This window comes from Acaromyces ingoldii (genome assembly GCF_003144295.1).
Source record: "Acaromyces ingoldii strain MCA 4198 unplaced genomic scaffold FA10scaffold_1, whole genome shotgun sequence".
Taxonomy (NCBI): Eukaryota; Fungi; Basidiomycota; class Exobasidiomycetes; order Exobasidiales; family Cryptobasidiaceae; genus Acaromyces; species Acaromyces ingoldii.
In genome coordinates this window covers 3242057-3261292 of record NW_020290247.1, presented here as the reverse complement: position 1 = coordinate 3261292, position 19236 = coordinate 3242057, and the positions used below count along the sequence as shown (strand labels likewise).

Sequence of the window (19236 nt, the reverse complement as noted above, 5' to 3'; positions counted from 1 at the left end):
AAAGCCAGAATGCTTGCTAACTCGACCCGCATGCTCTCTACCCGCCTCGTGGCGCGCTCGGCACCCTCGGTCGCCCTTGGCCGACGGAGCGTGACGACGCTCTCCAAGAGCCTCTACACGGCCCACGCGTCGGCCTCTGGCCAGGGCCGCAACGGCAAGACGTCGCTGCTCGATGCCCCGCAGCCCCTGGACCTGACCCTGGCCATGCCCAAGGAACTCGGCGGGGACGGCAAGGGGCAGAATCCCGAGCAGCTCTTTGCCATGGGCTACGCTGCTTGCTTCCTCTCGGCTCTCAACCTCGTCACGTCGCAGGCCAAGAGCTCGATTCCAAAGGACACAAAGTGCGAGGCCCACGTCTCCATTGGCCCTCCCAGCGAGGGAAACAAGCCATTTGCCATCGCCGTCGAGCTCGTCATCAAGGCCAGCGCCCAGGGCAAGGACCTCGACAACCTCAAATCCCTCGTCGACAAGGCGCACGATGTCTGCCCTTACAGCAATGCTACGGTATGTTTAGCAACAAGAGAGAAGTTTCTCACAAGGATACTGACTCACTTGAGACACAACAGCGTAACAATGTCCCTGTCGACATCAAGGTTCTCTCGGCCTGATTGATCAGCTGTGTAAAGTGATAGTATATTCGCTGGCGAGAGAACAAATGAAACAAAACCAATGGTACATGGGCTTGATGTATAAGAGGAAGGGAATGAGGAGAATGAATCGCTTCTGCCTTGTCAGACAAAGTTTGTCAGACCTGCTCCAAACGTGTGCCTGAAGAATCCTTCAGGGTCGACGTCTCTCTTGAGCTGCAAGAGTCTTTCAAAGTTGTCCTTGCCAAACGATCCCTCGACCCTTTCCCTCGACTCTTTTCGCTCGAGGAAGCATGCATAAGGCCCGCCGATGCTGACCTTGGAGAGGACGTCCTTTACCCAGCCGTCGACACTGTTCGCACACTGCTCGTCTTCCTCCTTGCCCGACCACTGATGCAAGGCGCCGACAGTGAATTTGGCAGCCCGCTGACGGGGGCCCACGCACGTCTCGTGCTCCTCAACATCCTCTACCGCTCCACCCACGAGCTCAAAGAGCCACACGGCCAAGTTGCCCATTCCGCTGAAGCGCTCCACCGTGTCGGCAATGACCTCGTCGGTCAGGGTAGATACGAGATCGCCCCGCACCATCCACCGTCGTCCTTGGCCATTCTTGAGCACCTGGGCAACGCCGTCCTGCTGCGACAAAAAGGAGCGCTCCTCAATGTCCTTGAGCAGCACCCGCTCTCCCGTCCAGGAGCTAAGCGCTTGGACGAAGGCCTCGCCATCGGCCCGGTCGCCCAAGTAGGAGACCTGGATCACGATCACGTCCGATGACTGATCGGGCCCAGCGGTTAGGATGAGGTTCGAGTAGAGCTCTCTTGGCACCGAGTCGCCACTGCCCTTGAGGCAGTCACGCCAGTGCCTTATGAGCGAGGGTGCGGTAATGGGGTTCATGGGGTAGATGAGATTACCCGCGTATACGCTCGGCACGGGGTAGGCTTTGGCGACGATGCGAGTCACGACCCCGAAGCAAGGTGCAGCACCGCGGACAGCCCACCACAGGTCTACGCGAGAGAGGTGAAGTGAGCCAGGGTTGAAAAAGAAAAATGACCCTCGGGAAGCTCACCTGCCTCCTCCTTTGTTCGGGCCTTTGAAGACTCATTCAGGGTCATCACTCGGCCATCAGCCAAGACGAGCTCAATTTCGACGACGTTGTCGAGCGAGAGCCCGTACGCGCGGACCAAGTAGCCGAAGCCGCCCGTGGTCATGACCGTCGAGCCGACCGGATAGGCTGAGAGAGGCACATGGTAAGGGACGCCATGAGCAACAATGTCAATGCCGTTGCTGTTCACTCGCAAGTCCTTCTCCTTGCCCTTGCCCCTTGCTGACCCCCTGGCATCCATTCCACTCAGACGGCCCGCCTTGTCGGTGAAGCTGTCAATGCCTCTGCATCCGACGCCTGGCCCGAATGAACAGAGCATGTAGCGATCTTTGTGGATGCCAGGCGGCAACGATGACTTTGTTGGTGCCGAAGGCACGGAAGCCGACGACGAAATGGCAGGTGCATCGTAGAGCGAAGCATGGGACAGAAACGGCGACACGCCCGTGCGATTCTGCTGGTACTCGTACTGCTGGGCTTGCAGGTCGCCAAAGGTGGATCCGCCCATGTAGACGGGGTCATCACCCAGCGAGCGAGTCGTGGCAGGTGCTCCGTTGTTGTCGCCCGCCGTCCAGATGAAGCCTCCTCGTTCAGGAAGGACTGTTTGTGATCCCGAGGGAATGGATCCTGGCGGTTGATGATGCCTCTGCCATCGTTCGTGCTCGAACAATTGCATGCCATCGGGTCGATGAAGGTTGGCTTCTTCGGGGCTGCTCGGCATGACCTCTGGCCTGCGTGGCGGGTCTTCCGAATCGGCGTCGATGCTCGCCACGCCGGTATTGCTTTCACTCCTCGAATTCCCACTCGAGCTGTTGCTTCCGTCTGGCACAGAATCAAGAAAGCGATCGACCCAGGGCGTCGTCGTCCTCTCTGGACTTCTTGAGCCACCCGATCGGCTCTCACCGCTGCCCGTGCGTTCGCCGCCATCACTGAAGGATGGCGTGCCTCCCTCTGCATTGTCCTTTCCAGATGACTTGCTTCCGCTACTGCTTTCGGCATCGGCCTCTGCACCGCTGTCTCCGCTCTTCGTTCGAGGGAAGGCATCACGGTCCTGCTCAGGATCACGGTCCTGCTCAAGCACTTTTCGTCTCGAGCCCGATGCTTCTTCTTGACCCATCCTTGGAGACGTCTGGAAAGCCTCGCCCGCCTTTCTTCTCCGGTTGGAGCCGTCCATGGTGATTCCACGCGCGGTTGACCTCGCACCGGCATTGTATTCAGGCCCGTGTGCTTCTCGGTCAATCACGCCCGCCGAGTTCGTCTCAACCTTGATGGTGCCGTTCTCGACCACGGACACATTAAAGGCTCGACTCTTCGCATCGGCCTCTCTGTGATCTTTCTGTGGCAGTGCAGAGCCCTGGAGAGGCTCTCCCGGCTTGGACGCAGGAGCATCCAAGCTCGTAGACATTTTAACGCCAACGGCCGGCGATGTCTCCTCTGTTGCACCGCAGCGGCCAGGTGCAATCATCTGGATGCTGTCCATGAGCTGCATGTCAAGAACCAGATCGCCCTGGATCGACCACCCAGCGGTAGAGAAGCCACCAGACCGCACAGAAGGCGAGATGCCGTGTGTGCGGCAGAACTTGATTGTCCTGTCATGGTCCGATGGTCCGATAAGCTTGCCTGACTCAACCCGATTTAAAGGCCATAAACAAAAAGACGTCGAACTCACGCCACAACATCGGCAGTATTCTTGGGACGAACGACGATCCATGCTCCCAGTGGTGCCGCCGAGTTGAAGAGGCGTGTGCTCTCTTCGAAGGGATCCGTCTTATCGCCCTCTCCACCGCCCTCCTCTGGTGGGGACGGTCTCCGCAAGTAGACATCGCCGCCCGACAACATCGGTCTCAACTGCTCAGCAAGCTGCTCAGCCATGACGGGGCGCTCCTGGTATGTCCGTGCGGCCTCGAGGTCGTAGCACGGTGCCGCCGTACTACTCATCGTGTTCGTCGTCCTTTTGCTCTTTTCAGTGGAACAAAGAGAGCGCCTACATCGGACAAGAGGGTCAAAAAAATCGAAGGGTCGAGCTGGGTCCAGAACTTTAGTCTAAATGCCACGTGGCGCCCTTTTAGAAGACGCGCGGCGTCCTCCATCTCGACACCCAAAGGCGAACTTCAATCACTTTTGACAAACAACAGCGAACGATGTCGGAACCGCAACCGCCCGCCGACCCGGCCTCGTCCTCTGCTGCACCAGACGCAGCAGCAACAGCAGCAGCAGAGACAGATGCCAAAATGACAGACGCGCAGCAGCAGCCAGAGGAGCCCCTCCCAGACGAGGTGCTCAACGCCACGGCCGAAGAGATCAGGACACGGACCCGACTGCTGGAGAATGACATCAAGGTGATGCGGTCGGAGCACATGAGACTGATGCACGAGCAAGGGGCCATGAAGGAAAAGATCAAGGACAACGCCGATAAGATCAAGCAGAACAAGGTTCTTCCTTTCCTTGTCGGCAATGTCGTCGAGATCCTCGACATTGACCCGGACATTGATGAAGACTCAGAGGAGGGCGCCAATGTTGATCTGGACTCAAGAAGGAAGGGCAAGTGTGCAGTGATCAAGACTTCGACCCGGCAAACTATCTTTCTTCCCCTCATCGGGCTCGTCCCCCCCGAGTCGCTCAGGCCTGGCGACCTCATCGGCGTGAATAAGGACAGCTACCTCGTTCTCGACAAGCTGCCCGCCGAATACGACAGCAGGGTCAAGGCTATGGAGGTCGATGAGAGGCCTACCGAGACATACACGGACATTGGAGGCCTGGACAAGCAGATCGAGGAGCTCGTCGAGGCCATCGTCTTGCCGATGCAACAGGAGCAAAAGTTTAAGAACCTGGGCATCAAGCCGCCGAAAGGTTGCTTGATGTACGGACCGCCAGGTTAGTCTTTTCATCGAGTGCCTTGCCTTCATCTTTTCATGGAAAGTTCGCTTATTCAAACGCCACAGGAACGGGAAAGACGTTGCTGGCAAGGGCATGTGCAGCGCAGACGAATGCTTGCTACCTGAAGCTGGCTGGTCCCTCCCTTGTTCAGATGTTCATCGGCGACGGCGCCAAGCTGGTCCGAGATGCGTTTGAACTGGCCAAGGAGAAGGCCCCGGCCATCATCTTCATTGACGAGCTCGACGCCATTGGAACAAAGCGGTTCGACAGCGACAAGAGCGGTGATCGAGAGGTGCAGCGTACCATGCTCGAACTTCTCAACCAGTTGGACGGCTTCAGCTCCGATGAGCGCATCAAAGTCATTGCTGCGACGAACCGAATCGACATCCTGGACCCTGCCCTCTTGAGATCCGGCAGGTTGGACCGGAAAGTTGAATTCCCCCTGCCAAACGAGGCGGGCCGGGCCATGATTTTGCAGATCCACAGCAGACGAATGACAGTGGCCAGCAACGTAAACTACGAGGAGCTGGCGCGCAGCACCGACGAGATGAACGGCGCCCAGCTGAAGGCCGTGTGCGTAGAGGCGGGTATGCTGGCGCTGCGCGAGGGCGCCACCGAGCTCTCGCATGAGCACTTCGTTGGCGGCATCGCCGAGGTGCAGGCAAAGAAGAAGGTGCGTCACTTGGAGATGACTCTACTTACTCTTCGTTTGCTGACGCCTCAGTCTGGGGACTCTTTCATGACAGAACGAGCTCTTCATGTTCTCATAATACGGGAATTTTATACATCGCCTGCGACACTCCCACAATGAAGAGAGTTTTACAAACATTGTTCAGAGATTTCCCCGATCTTCGGCCAGCTTGAGCAGGAGATCCTCCAATCTCTGCTGGGCCTTTTCCTGCCTTTCAATCTTCTCCATGAGACTGAGGATGAGGTCCCGAGTCGCAGGCCCCGCTGCACCCTCTTCTGCCCCTTCATTCCCGCGTTCGATCTGGCTGCGCGGCCGGCCTGTGGTCGGGTTGCCCGCGTTGATGTCCATCGGCGCGTGTTGATCCGAGAATGTCCTGGTGCGTCCGAAGATGCGCGCGAGCGGGCTCGAGAGGGACCCCAGCGCCCTCGACGTGTCCACGGTGCCATTGCGACGTTGCATGTTCTCTCCCACGTCAAATGTCCTGCTCCTGCGCATGTCCTTTTGCCCTGAAGACGACGACGAGGAGGCGGCGGCGGCAGCAGCAGCAGCCGCTGGTGGCGGAGACGGGCCGTCGCCCTGGCACGTTGAGGCCGACAGCGGCTTCGTGGACTGTGCTGCTCCGTAGCTCTTTCCGTCACGCCTCTGTGGAGTGGACGGTGGCGTTGCCTCGCGCTGCTCCTCGGCGCCGTCTTCCGGGTTCGCCTGGACGGCAGCCTCTTCGGCCCACCGCTCCCATCCTTCGCCGTCCAGCGGGCTCGTCTTGGCTCTCGAAAAGACGGCCTCGACAATGTCCTTGTCGCTCTTGCCGCTCCGGGGCAGCGGGAGCCAGCTGATGATGTGCGTTGCCCGCTCCGTCGTCGTCTCGAGGCCCATCAGGTGCGTGAGGCTCCGGCGCTGCTCGCCGAGGCGAATGACGAGGAGAATCGGCCACGAGGTGAGACGGAGCAGGACGACGTTGACCTTGTGCAGCCAGCGCGGCGTCAGGACAAACGAGAGGGGCATGATGGTGACGACGGCGAGCAGGTTGAGTGGCGGCACGTAGCTAAAGAGGGCGTCGGTGCTGATGCCCGCAAATGTCTTGCAGGAAAATTGGTAAAAGGCCTCCTCGGCTGCATTGGCAGACACGACGCTAAAGGTGTTGGAGAGGAGCGAGATGAGAATCGTGAGGAGTAGCGAGTTGGCCATGACGGCAAAGAAGACCATCAGAGGCGGTCCAAAGATGGGGCTAAACGACTCGGCCGTGTCGAAGCCGACGTAGCTGTTGCCAAACCAGACCTGGGCATTAGGAGCCGAGCACCACGAGAGGGGTAGGAGGAAAAGGGGCAAGGAGACGAAAGCGGGAGAAGGCAAGGAGGGAAGCAGACGGTCAGCACTTCAACTGCCGAGAGGATTCCTTTCGGGCAGAGCGACGCACCTTGAGCATGATCCAGATGATCTTGCCTGCCGTCCATTCGCTTCGGTCGCTAAGGCTCCAAAAAGTGTAGAGAAAGCCGCTGAAGCAGACGGCAGCCAAGCCCATGAAAAAGGCAAAGTCGGCTAACATGGCCTTGAGGGCAAGCAGGATGACATTGTCCTGAATGAGGACCGAGGCGACGCGGGGACACAGGAGAATAGCGCCGAGGGCGAGCGTGTCGAACGACAGGTTGGAATGCCCAGCATCGCCGCGCACCAGGGCCGATATCCTGATACCGAGCCAAACGAACGAGACAATGCAAAAGGTAAAGTCGAGCATGTTGTACAGCGAAGTGACGTATATGCCGAGTCCGTGTTCTGAGGGGATGATGAGATGAGAGGGAAAGCTGGGCTAGCAATAGCTTAAACACTGCTCACCTTGAAATTGCGCCGCCTCGTCAAGAGCAAAGCCAAAGAGCCAAATGGTAAAAATTGTCTCTGCCGTCGTCCAGTGCATCTCGCCCTTTTGCGACAGGCACCATACGTAGAAGAGGAGCAGGAGGCAGAAGTTGACAAATTCGATCCTCGACCGCACCAGAGGCACTCGGAGCCGGTAGTGGTCGAGAAAGGGCGCCTTGGATGGATCGTAGATGCCCAGTGGCCTCTTCTTGTAGCTGTCGTCGACGATGGCATGTTGGGCCTTGTAGGACAGGACGACCCTTCCCTCGTAGATGCCCATGATGCAGCGCTGCGCCAGGGGACTCTTGAGGAACTTCTTGGCCTTGCTCATGATCGCCAGCTCCATGGCACTCGTTGTCTGCTCATAGCCCGGCACGAGTTCGTCGGCGGTCGTGGCCTCATCTGCGCCCTGGAAGGGGCTAAAGGGGTATGCGAGGGCGGTGACGAGCTCGAAGCCGTCGTGTGCAAAGGTACGGAGCAGCTTGATGGCCAGCAGCTCGCACAGGGCTGCTCTCGTCTGGTTGACGGCCTGCATCGCCACGTCCCTCTCGGCGTCGCGCTGGAATTGGATCCGGTTAATGAGGAGCACAAACAGCATCGACAGCTGCCGGTAGCGGCTGTACTTGAGCGCCAGTGGCCGCACGATTGAGTAATTGAGCTCCAGCGAGGTCAGCTCATGCCAATCCAGATAGGCATCGATTGTCGTCTTGACGTCGTTGCGAACCGTGTGGACGAGCGGGTAGATGACCTCGGCCGCACATCGATCCGGCAGGACCTTGGTCTGATCGTCGCCTGCAGCCTCGGCGTCGAGCAGCGGATCGTTTTCGCCTCCTTCCGACAGGTCCTGCCGAAGTGCAGGAGACACGGTCGATTGCCGCCGCCTCGCATGGTGCGTCCCACGCTTACCGAGGGATCCGGCCGCGGACGATGTCGCTGCCCTGTTCATCGTCTCTGTTGGCCCAAAGTGGAGAAGGAGCAGGGCGTGGAATAGCGAGTGTCGAAGAAAAATAAAAATAAAAATAAAAAGGAGCCCTAGCGCGCTTCTCCGGAGCTGATCTTGGGGCGTGCACTCTCATTCGGACCGAGTTGAAAAAATTTAAAAAAAAAAAAAAAAAAAAAAAAAAAAAACCCGTGGGGCATCATCATCACACGGCGCAGTCACTCGCCTCACTCGCGCTCCGCAGAGCGATCTCTTTCCAGCGCACCAATGTTACCCTTTTCACCGGTGAGCCAGTTGCTCGGGTACCGTTGATATCCATGTGGCTGCCCATCTTCAGTATTGGATCGTGGGGCCTTCAAAAGAGAGCTCTCCAAATGATGAGGTACTCTCTGGAAGCGAGTGAGCCGCATGGCGCCGCAAAACACACATAGCTTGAGCTCTGAAGTACCATTCGCTGTGACGAGAGTGCTGTGCTTCTGAAGCGACGATAGCGAAGAGAATGAAGGAGTTGAGCTGTCTACCACTCGGAGCCACACAAGTCGTGCCATTGACAGCGAAACAGAAGTGCGTCAGCCAGATGTTCCGTTGCCCTCCGACGTGGACGTGGAGAAGGGAAGGGAACGGCGAATACCCTGATGCAGGCAGAGAAGTCGTTACTTTCATGCCGACAGCTATTCTCAAAAGTCCGAGCCAAAGGGGCGAGAGAGGCCACAGTCTCCGATGACCCGGGCCACCGACCAACACCTGAGAGTGGTATCTTATCAAGGGTCGACAGACTAAAATATCCCCGTGCATGTTCTCGGAATAGGAAGAGAAAACACCAGAGCAAGCAGTGGGCCAGGACGTGAGACGTCCGACTACCTTGACCAAGTGACTTAACAGGGATGAGGTCTTACGCTGCCCACTTACCCGTGAGCGGAGCTTGATCGGATTCTTTGCAACGGCATAGACGAAGTTTAGGCGAGACTTCCGCAGGACAATTGAAGCAGACTCAGCACATATACAATATATGCAGTGTCTAGGCGAATTGGTGCAAGGGGGCACCAGCCAACAGAGATAGGCGTCCGGGTGAAAGCGCATCGATATCGCGATCAAATCCACCAAGGGAGAAAAGAGGGTGTTATTCAACGATCCAAGCCTTCTGCTCATAACGACAACAATGACGACAGATGTGATGTCTCACTGCTATTGACCAGTAGTCATTTAATCCACGTCCGTCGCTTGTAAATGCATAATGAGCTCTAACGGCAGAAGAATGGACAATTGCAGTGTGTAGTGGGGAAGTCCTGCTTTCCGCTCGTCTGCCAGATTGGGAGGCTACGATCGACTTTTGTGGCTTGACGGGCCCACAGCCACAAAAAAAATTAAATGAAAGAGGTTCATACGTCCCACAGTAGTCCCATGCGACACTACTGCTGCTTGCCTGAATCTCAGCACGTATAGTGCGGCCTTCCCACCCTAGCTCCCAATCGCCAGATCGTAACTACTACTGCGTTTGGCTTTATCGATGAGGAACGTCGGCCTTCCCAGGCACCCACATCATCATGATCCCTTCCTGCATCGTGAGGATGTGCATCCAGGGCATGTCTTGTCATGGCAATTAGAATGTTTGTTTTTTTGAAATCGAAAGCGTATTTTCAAATCAAGCCACATGGATTATGAAACCCGGAGGTAAAAAAAAAATAAAAAGTCCAGACAACTGTGGCGAAGGGAAAGAACCGCGGTCTGCAAGCAAATGGGGCGGCAGCTTGACGCTCCTTTTTCCCCGTTAATTTCTCTCTCCATCGAGCGACAGCGACGACGACCGAGTACACCAACGTAGAATTCCCTCTCCGACTTCCGCCTAAGCTTCGTCTTCCCTCGTTGACTGCCATCATTGGTGCAGCTTTTCGTCCCCGGAAAAAGACTCAACCGAGGGCTGGACTAGAGGAGGGAGATCCTGTCTATTGTCTCTGATTTCTTTTTCTTCATTTCCTCCTTATTACCTCTTCGCCCCCCTTTCCCTACCTCCTCCCTTTATTTTTTGCTTCTCCGCCAAGCCATACTGTCAGGAACCCTTAATCCTTCCAAGCGCGGGACTGCAACGGCGAGACCAAAGCAGGGAAAGCGCGCGCGCGCAAGGGGAAAAGGAGTCGCCTCCATCGATGACGATGTTTGCAAGAGGCGAGGCGAGCGGAAGTAGAGTCAGCATGGAAGAGGGCGCGAGCTTTGACGATGATGCCGGCTCCTCGCATCCATCCTCGCCCTACATCTCTCCGCGACTTGCGCCAAAACCTCGACAGGGAGCCATCAGCGCTTCCGATGACGACAATTCGCTCCCACCTCTGAGCGCAGCCGTGCCCATGCGACGGGGCGCCGTCAGTGGGGCCAGCATGGGGCCTTTGCTCCCCCTCCCACCCATGAAGCTGCCTCCAGAAGATGCGCCGTCGAGGGGACCATCACCTGCCAATGGCAAGAGGCCCAGCTTCTCCGTTGGACATGCCTCGCTCCTCAATGAAAAGCGACCGAGCATCACGCTGGGCTCTCTCGATGGAAAGAGGCACAGCATCTCGTCGATGGGCGCCGTGCCTGCGCATCACCATGACAACACCGCCGCAAACGTCGACAACCGCCGAGGTGCGGTTGTAAGCGGGCCGTCGCCGTACATGACGCACCCGGCCTACACCTCTGGTCAGCAGGCATCTATCCGGCTGTCTGATGACGGCCACGGGTACTATCACGCGGCGCCTGCCTCACCACGGTCTATGGCCTCACCGGCGTGGTCGTCGCACACCGCCTCTGCTCCCACCGCCGGCCCTGCTCCTTCGTCTTCTTCCTGGGGTGCCGGTGGTCACCATCACCCCCGTCACGATGACCCGCGCGCAGCAAGCGCCGAGATGCAGTACAGTGCCTCGCCCCAGCAGCACCATCAAGACTCCGCTTGGGCCGGTGCTACGCAGCAGCAGTCGCCCTCATCCAACCACGGTGCATATGCATCCGCTCCTCCTCTTCCCGCCACGGCTACCGATGCGCCCTACAGGGGCCCCACGCATCGAGCGCCATCTGCCGGTAGTCCATCGAACCCGTCGTGGAGCGGCTTCAGCGACCATCCGCATGAGCATCACCACCACCACCAACACCAACACCAACACCAATACCACCGCGACTTGTCCATTCCCATCAGTGAAGGATACCAGCAGTCGCACAACCCACATCACCGCCAGAATCGGTCCGTTTCGCCCATGCACCAAGAAGGACAAGGGTATGGGCAACAGCACCAGCAGCACGAACATCAGCAGCATCAGTCTCATGGCGAAGCGCCCGACTATGGAGGTTTTGCACCCATGGCGGGCGGCAAGCGACCCCGATCGGCGCCCAGGGTGCTCTCGACGCAACCGCGCATATTTGCATGCTCAGAGTGTCCCGCCAGGTTTGCACGGAATCACGATCTCAAGAGGCACCAACGGGGTCATTTGAGCGTCAGACCGTTTCCGTGCGACTATTGCGGCAAGAGCTTCAGCAGGAAAGACGCTTTGAAGCGCCACGTCGCCGTCAAGGTGAGTTTTCTTCTCTAAGAATTTCTTCCACTCTCTTTCCACATCTTATGCTTGCTTGTACAATGCTGACTGAAATGGCAATCTCCGTAGGGTTGCGGAAAAGAGAAGCGTGGCGACGATGACGATAAGCGTGGGAAGCGCAAGTATGGTCGAGGGAGCGATGAAGGCTCACGGCACTTGCAGAGATCCAAGCTCGAGGACGCAAACGACCAAGACGGCAGTGATGATGACCAAGATGACGATGGCGGGAACAACAGCGAAGATTACGGTTCGCAGAGAGGAGGAGCCGCTGGCGGTGCTTGGGACGGCATGGAACGGGCAGGTCGAAGGATGAGCACGTCCAAGATGGCAATTGACAATGCGCTCGGCATCATCGGCAGCGGTGGAGGAGGCGGTGGAGGAGATGCAGGTGCTTGGAAGCCGAGCAGAGATGAAGCTTCGTCGAGTTTTTCGCATCTGAAGCGGTCGACGTCCATCGGTGATAACCAGCTCGATTTGCAAGTGACAACGACGGCACACCATCCTGTCCAGCGCTCCTACGGGCTCTACGATCCCCGGCTAGCTAGCCACCATTCGATTCTCAGAGACACGTCCCACGCCTTGGGGGCCTCCGCGCCCACCCAACACCGGCCCTCGTTCAGCCTGGCTAATTAATTAATTCCCTCGTTCTGTTCTCTTCGCCTTCGGTCACCTTTTCTGTCCCTCTCTTCTCCTTTCCTTTTTTCCTTTACTTTTAATCTGCCACCGGTTCCAATGGCTCGCCAAGACGTGTAGAGCTATGATTAGGACAATAATCAAAGCATTCGACCTGCTGGGCCTGTCATGCAAACTTCCCGATCCCACTAAGCCTCTCGCTAAAGGTATTCTGTCATTCGAGGGTCCTAGAGAATTTATGGCGCGTGGCCGATCGCGGCGTGTTCATTGACGCTTCTTGACGCGTTGTAACGCGGAGAAAAGTGACGCAAATCGAGAAAGAGGAATTCTGACAAAGAGGATGATTCGCTGCGAACGCTCACAACTACAACTACATCGAGCTTGCTCCTACTCTCTCTCTCTCTCTCTCTCTCTCGCCTTCTCTCCTTCTCTCGTTGCTTCCTGCTTGCGTGCTCTTGCTTGCCTCGTCTAAGAGAAGGGTGGATAGAAGATTGCGGTGGGCACAGGAGGAAGATGACGGTCGTCGACAATGGCGTTGCACAGGCCGCTTCGGCTCAGCAGCACCAGCCCCAGTCGAATGGCCACACCAACGGCACAGCGGGCCAAAGCCACGACAGCGGTGTCGGCACGCCTGTCACGAGCAAGGCTGATTCGGACGAGGAGCGAGAAGTGAGTGTCCTCCCTCCCTCTTGTTGACATCTTGCCCAGCGCTGACGCCTTCTCGTCTTTACGACCAGAATGAGGATCCCCGATTCAAGCGCTTGAGTGCGCTGCTGCGCAAGTCCAAGGTGTATAGCGAGATTCTGAGCCAGAAGATGCAGAAAGAGAACGCGGCCAGAGCAATGAGGGAGCGAAAGCGAGCCGAGGCAGAGGCTAAAAAGAAGAGCGAGGAGCAGGAAGCGAAGGGAGCTGATGGTCACGACAACGATCGTGGAGGCTCAAGCGCAGGGCGGGCAAAGGGCAGGACGACGAGACAGGGAGGAGAGGGCACGGCGGTGGCAGGCGAAACAGACTTTCGAAGAAGAGACACCCGGACGAACCAAAAGAGAAAGGGCGAAGAGAATCGGTACGAGCTGACGGACGTGCTGGGGCAAGACGCTGTCGATGAGGCGAACAAGAAGAGAAAAGCTGAAGATGGAAGCGCAAAGAAGGTCGAGCAAACCGATGGTACTAAGGCGACAGAGGACTTGACGAAGCCATCAGCCTCCTTCAAGCAGCCAGCACTCGTGACCGGTGCCACGCTGAGGGACTATCAGCTGAGGGGTGTGGAGTGGCTCGTCGGCCTGTTTGAGAACGGCATCAATGGTATCTTGGCTGATGAGATGGGATTGGGGTGAGTGAAAGCGGTGGCGATAATAACAATGACTCATTGACCTTGATCTTGCTTCCTGTTCTTTGTCTATGCCTGAAAACGCAGAAAAGTGAGCCAAGGTCTGCCGTCTACCTCGCGCTGCATCTTCGGCATACTAACACTTTCTTTTCTTTGATATAGACCCTCCAGACCATAGCATTCATCTGCCACCTCAAAAGTCGCAAGCAATATGGACCATATCTCGTCATTTGCCCCGCCTCAACGCTTCACAATTGGGAGTCAGAGATTCGCAAATTTGCTCCGCAGCTGGTCCCCATCGTGCACCACGGCGGGGACAAGAACTCGCGAAAGCATACCTTGAACAAATACAACTACAGGCCAAAGGACGAGGCGGGCATCATCAAGTTCCCCATTTTCCTGACCACTTACGAGCTGGCCATCAATGATGCTAGGGCTCTCGGAGCAGTCAGGTGGAAATTCATCGTCGTGGACGAAGGGCACCGCCTCAAAAACAAAGATGCCAAGTGGGTCTTCCTTTCTCCTTCTCCATAATGTCTACGCCCGCTCACACTGAAGTCGCCATCACGCAGGCTTACAACCACGCTGAATCAGCAATACATGAGCGACAATCGGCTGATCTTGACTGGCACCCCTGTCCACAACAATCTCGCCGAGCTATGGTCACTTCTCAACTTTGCTCTCCCCGATATCTTCTCCAATCTCGAGGAGTTCGAGAGCTGGTTCGACTTTTCCGAGATCCAGGACGAAGGCGGGTCCGCAAAGATTCTCTCACGCGAGCAGTCAGAGAGCATCGTCACAAAGCTTCGCGGCATCCTCGAACCTTTCATCCTGCAGCGGCACAAGAAGGACGTCGAGCGAGATCTGCCGCCCAAAAAGGAGTATACCCTGTATGCGCCCTTGACCGTGGAGCAGAAGGACTTCTACGACGAGGTACTCAATAATTCTATTCGAGCTCGACTTCTCGAGACAATGACGGGCATGCCATGGAGCACCATCAACCAAATGGGCACCCTGAAGAGCAGTGAGGGATGGGACGCGCCCTTGAACGGCATCGAACAGCAACAAGGCCAGCAGAGCAACGGGAAGGCCAAAGGCAAGAGCAATGTCAGGTCGGGTATTGCGGGCGCAAAGGCGAAGAACGACTATAAGAAGAATGGCAGCTCCGCATCCAACGGTAGCGGTCACGAACCGAAGACGAAGAAGCCCCGTCGCTCAGCTCTGAACAACAATGGCAATGCCGGGGGCTATAATGTTGACGACGAGACCGAGAAACAATTTATGGACCGCATGGAGCATGGCCGGGCAAAGGAGCACGAGGATGACGTGGCCGTTCTCAGTGTTGAGGATGTCCAACGAATGAGCAGAGAAAGCAGTGTACGGGACGGCGAAAAGATTATCAACAACATGAAGCTCAACAACCCCATCATGCAGCTTCGCAAAGTTTGCGGTCACCCGTTTCTGCTCCACTGGCCCCGCGATCCTACGACTGGCGAGCTCGTCCTCGATGATCGGCTCATCAATGCCAGTGGCAAGATGCTAATGCTCAATCGGCTCCTCGACGCCCTTTTCGTCCGCGGTCACAAGGTTCTCCTCTTTAGCCAATTTACTACCATGCTCGACATCATCGAAGACTGGGCAAATGACTTCAAGAAGATCAACACGCTCAGGCTCGATGGTAATACCGCCATTTCCGACCGCAAGACCTTAATGGACGAATTCAACAATGGAAAGGGTCCGAACGCTTGCAACCTCTTTCTGCTCAGTACTAGGGCGGGTGGCTTGGGTGTCAACTTGGTTGGGGCTGACACGGTCATCTTTTACGACACCGATTGGGTAGGTCTTCTTTATTATGGAAGGGACATCCGAGCTGACTTTACCAAAAGAACCCGCAAATGGATCGACAAGCCCAGGATCGTGCTCATCGAATTGGACAGAAGAAGGTGTGTTTGATTGTCCCATAGTCTCACTTCTCCTCACTGAACTCGCTTTCCACTTTCCACACCAGCCTGTCCTCGTCTTCCGCCTCGTGACGCGCGACACCGCGGAGGAAAAGATCCTCAAGCGGGCCTCTGCGAAGCAGGAGCTGTCCGCCCTTGTTCTTTCCGGCGATCAATTCAGCAAGGAGACCACCGAAGCTGCAAATGCCTTCACGAGCACCCGAGGAGGTGTTACGGGCGCTCTGCGAAGCGACAAGAGCAAAGCTGAGGAATGGGCTGATATGCTCGAAGCTCTGAAAGCCGAACGAATCGAATTTGAATTGGCCGACAAGGACAGTCAGATCATCTCGGACGAGCAGCTGGAGACGCTTCTCGATCGCAGGCCTGAAGCCTTTGAGAAAAGGAACAAAGGGTGGCTGACGAAGGATGTCAAGACTGAGGGCGTCAAACCGGCATTCGAAGTCACCGATTTGACAGAACAGATGGAGGCTAGCGCCGATGACTGTAAGTTGTTCCTTCGTCTGAAGAACAGTGGCATCTCGATCTGAACATATCCGTCCAGCCGGCTTCCAAAGACTCGTCGACGACGAGTGATGATGGGTGCATTTCCTGTCACCTCATGCTCCTCGTTTTACACCGCCTTGGAGCGATAGTCACAACTTTTCATAGAGACGCTTTTCATTTCTGTACCGGGTATTCAATGTAGACACGATCTTACAGATCATTCTCATTTCATCTGAATCATCGATCAGTCATCCCATTCGTCGTCATCATCATCATCGTCGTCGTCGTTGGCGTCTTGATTCCCGGGCTCGACGTCAAAGAGGATGCTGTGTGGGAGAGGAAAGTGCATGAGAAAGGTTTGAATAATCAAGAGGGCTCGGTGACTCTCACAGCTCGGCGTCTCTTTCTCCTGCATTCTCCAAAGCGATCTCATCCTGCCCGATTCGACATCCTTTGATGAAGATGCCGTCGCCCTCTTCAAGTGTTTCTTCTTTGTCGATCGAGGCCAGCTTCACACGGACCCTCGCAGTCGCCAAAAGAGGGGCCGACCGTGACCAAGCAAAGACGAGGTCCTTTCCGAAGGGTTCTGGTGTCAATGTGACGGAATGCATCGTGCTGCTCTTGCTCGCGTCGCTTGAGTTCCTCGCCGGCGACTGTGGTGACCCAGTCCGGAGCCACGACGGCCCCGCACCGTATCCAAGGCCCTTTTCACCAACCACATCCCTTGTCGAGACGGTCACGATGACTTTATCGACGAGATGCTCCTGCTCCAGGAGCGAGGAAATAATCGAAGCGCCTCCTTCCACCATGACATTATGCAGCCCAGCCTCCTCCTTGATCGATCGGAGGACCTCTTCCCAGTTCCTCGTATTCGAGACGGCCACGAGCTGAACCCCGGACTCTTTGAGCTTCTGCGCCTTTTCCGATGAAGCATCCGAGGATCCATGCACGATCAGGGGAGCCTTTCCGACACCGTTTCTGAAGTTGGTGATGAGTTTGCAATCAAGCGGAATTTGAAGCGATGAGTCAAGAACGATAGGCCTCGGGCATTGATCAACCGGGACTGCCCTCTCTTTCGAGGGCGGGGGGAGAGGCGTCAGAAGTCGGGCTGGACAGCAGATGAGTCAATTTGCATGATGCGGGCGTGAAAAGACCAAAGGAATTGTCCACTCACCATTGAGCTGGGGGTCGTCATTCAGCAGCGTTCCAACACCAACGAGGATGCCATCATGCATCGTTCTCAACCTATGTGCGCGTAGAATCATGAGTATCTCCGCGCATTTCACGCCTCGACGGCCGCAACAGAGACTTACGTGTGCGTCATGATCATGCTCTCGGGCCCACTGAGCGGTAGCATCTTTCGACCTTCGCCCGCGATTTTTGCGTCGAGACTTTGTGCAAACGTCAGCGTGACCCTGGGCCGATCGCTTGCGAGCTCAGTACGCGGCTGCTGTTTGCGGCCAGAGGGGGCAGAGGGGGACCAAAAGGGCCTTTGTCCATCGTACACCCCTTGCAAGAAGTCTGCGGCGTGGTTCAGCCTCTTGTCGTGAGTCTGTCCTTCCTCTGTCTTCAGCGCTATGCTACGTTGAAACAGCCTCGCGTCCCTGTAGCCGCTTGTCATGGCCACATGGACGTAGATCCACCTCTCCACGCCATGCTCGTCCACGCCGCTCTCTGACCCGACAAGGTGCCGGAGGGGTGTTGCGCCCGGAGAAAGAATCGAGGCCCGTGTCGTGAGATTGCAATGCGCCGGAATGGCTCTGCCTTGCGCGAGCAGGCCTGTCTTCTTGAGCTCCTCGTCGGTGAAGGTCGTCGAGGATCGAATGAGTGTGAGGAGCCTGTCGCGCTTCTCGTCGTCGGACGTCTGCGGCAGCGTGTAGTACTTTGGCTCGAGGTTCTTCTCTGAGGGAATGTACCAGATTCTTTCACCAGCAGCTCTCCGTCAGCTCAGCTTCTTTCGGCTTCCTCTTCCCTCTCTGCATGTTGCGTTCCATCACTGAACTGCGCGAGGCAACTCACTGTAGAAAGTGGCACTCGCGCTTCTTGTGGGCGTTGTACTCGGAGTGCCGAATGCCCGTGCCGGCCGAGGTGAACTGGACCTCGCCCCTGTGGAGCGTCTCGACGTTTCCCATGCTGTCTCGATGCGTCAGCTCGCCCTCGATGATGTAGCTGAAGATTTCGGCATTGGCGTGCGGGTGAGTGGGGAAGCCCGTGGTGGGTGCAACCCGGTCCTCGTTGATCACGCGCAAGGGGCCGAAGGACATGTAGGCCGGATCAAAGTAGCTGTCCTCGTACTCTTGTTAGACATGACAGAAGGAAGGCTAGAGGCGACGACAAGCAGAAAACACACCTAGCAAAGCTGAAAGTGTGGAAGGACTTGAGCCAGCCATGGTCGGCATGGCCTCGCTGCCACCACCGTCTCGGTACCAATGTCCTCTTCTCCATGGGCGCGGTTCGTCGTCGCAGGAGCTCTCGTTCCCGCCCGGTGGAGGAGTAAGAGAAGCGAGTCTTAAAAAACTGGTGCGAAGTCGCGTCGCCTTCCTTCCTCTTTTAGCCCGAGAACGCAGCGACGATGACACGATGGACCCGACCTTTCTGCCTCGCCATGTTCGACGCACGTTGACAAAAGCCAACGCCACCGCACCAGCGCCGGTTGCGCCGGCTCCTGTGGAGAAGACCAAGGTCGAAGTGCAAGAACGGCCACCAGCCCGAGTGATGGTGCGCGTCGTCAGCCAGCGGCTCCTCGATTCGCTCCTCGCCTCCTCCTCCCCACCGCCGTCTTCTTCGCCATCACCCGCGTACAAGAGGAAGACAGCAGACGCCATAAAGAGCACATGCGAGAAGCGCGTATCCCACTGTGTCAACTATGTATCCTGGACAGAGAAAGAGGTGAGGAAATCCCCACCTAGGTTCCCCCCCGGAAATCGTCCATTTTGTTTGTGTTACTCTGCTGAACAGCTAGCATAGGTCCTGCTGAGGTGCTCAACTTCAACAAAAGCCTCGGAACTCGTGGCAGTACTGAAGGAGGACTCTTATGGCTTTGTGCGCGATGTCGAGGGCGCACTGCTCCCTGACCGAGTGCAGGAAGCGAGAAGGGGCGAGTGCGAGGTCGATCTCTTGCCCGAGGGCGAAGAAGGCCACGAGCAAGGCTGGAGCCACATCCCCCAGCGAGTCATCAACCGAGCAGCTCGGAGAGCCCTGCTCGCAGACAAAATAGAGGCCAGCCG

At 56.7% G+C, this 19236-nt stretch overlaps 7 protein-coding genes across 7 annotated transcripts; 4 read left to right on the top strand and 3 right to left on the bottom strand.

The window, feature by feature from the left end:
• Positions 1-9: 9 nt before the first annotated feature.
• FA10DRAFT_283520 (OsmC-like protein) lies at positions 10-608 on the top strand (the record flags this gene model as incomplete). Its single annotated transcript, XM_025523846.1, has 2 exons — positions 10-504; positions 567-608. The coding sequence occupies 2 exons, from the start codon at positions 10-12 to the stop codon at positions 606-608; spliced, it is 537 nt and encodes a 178-aa protein (XP_025381097.1).
• Positions 601-3681, bottom strand: FA10DRAFT_264496 (hypothetical protein). Its single transcript, XM_025520670.1, has 3 exons — positions 3356-3681; positions 1654-3275; positions 601-1591 (listed from the first exon to the last, which is right to left on the bottom strand). Exons 1-3 carry the CDS (start codon positions 3622-3624, stop codon positions 732-734), a joined length of 2751 nt encoding a protein of 916 aa, XP_025381096.1. The 5' UTR covers positions 3625-3681; the 3' UTR covers positions 601-731.
• A 114-nt stretch (positions 3682-3795) lies between these two features.
• FA10DRAFT_264495 (putative RPT5-26S proteasome regulatory subunit) lies at positions 3796-5555 on the top strand. Its single transcript, XM_025520669.1, has 3 exons — positions 3796-4560; positions 4629-5236; positions 5310-5555. Exons 1-3 carry the CDS (start codon positions 3828-3830, stop codon positions 5331-5333), a joined length of 1365 nt encoding a protein of 454 aa, XP_025381095.1. The 5' UTR covers positions 3796-3827; the 3' UTR covers positions 5334-5555.
• Positions 5396-8088, bottom strand: FA10DRAFT_299234 (hypothetical protein; the record flags this gene model as incomplete). The annotated part of the gene is made up of 3 exons (XM_025524699.1): positions 7085-8088; positions 6669-7024; positions 5396-6529 (listed from the first exon to the last, which is right to left on the bottom strand). Exons 1-3 carry the CDS (start codon positions 8049-8051, stop codon positions 5396-5398), a joined length of 2457 nt encoding a protein of 818 aa, XP_025381094.1. The 5' UTR covers positions 8052-8088.
• Positions 8089-11422: 3334 nt separating this feature from the next.
• Positions 11423-11581, top strand: FA10DRAFT_224285 (hypothetical protein; the record flags this gene model as incomplete). The annotated part of the gene is made up of 1 exon (XM_025518603.1): positions 11423-11581. A coding segment is annotated over one exon (159 nt), but the record flags the coding sequence as incomplete, so codon positions are not given.
• Positions 11582-12568: 987 nt separating this feature from the next.
• FA10DRAFT_264491 (hypothetical protein) lies at positions 12569-16269 on the top strand. Its single transcript, XM_025520668.1, has 8 exons — positions 12569-12904; positions 12973-13568; positions 13644-13647; positions 13728-14071; positions 14138-15401; positions 15452-15508; positions 15574-16009; positions 16068-16269. Exons 1-8 carry the CDS (start codon positions 12749-12751, stop codon positions 16097-16099), a joined length of 2889 nt encoding a protein of 962 aa, XP_025381092.1. The 5' UTR covers positions 12569-12748; the 3' UTR covers positions 16100-16269.
• Positions 16173-18586, bottom strand: FA10DRAFT_264490 (Pirin-domain-containing protein). The gene is made up of 6 exons (XM_025520667.1): positions 18360-18586; positions 18029-18292; positions 17323-17931; positions 17184-17254; positions 16400-17117; positions 16173-16335 (listed from the first exon to the last, which is right to left on the bottom strand). The coding sequence occupies exons 1-6, from the start codon at positions 18452-18454 to the stop codon at positions 16254-16256; spliced, it is 1839 nt and encodes a 612-aa protein (XP_025381091.1). The 5' UTR covers positions 18455-18586; the 3' UTR covers positions 16173-16253.
• Positions 18587-19236: the final 650 nt, after the last annotated feature.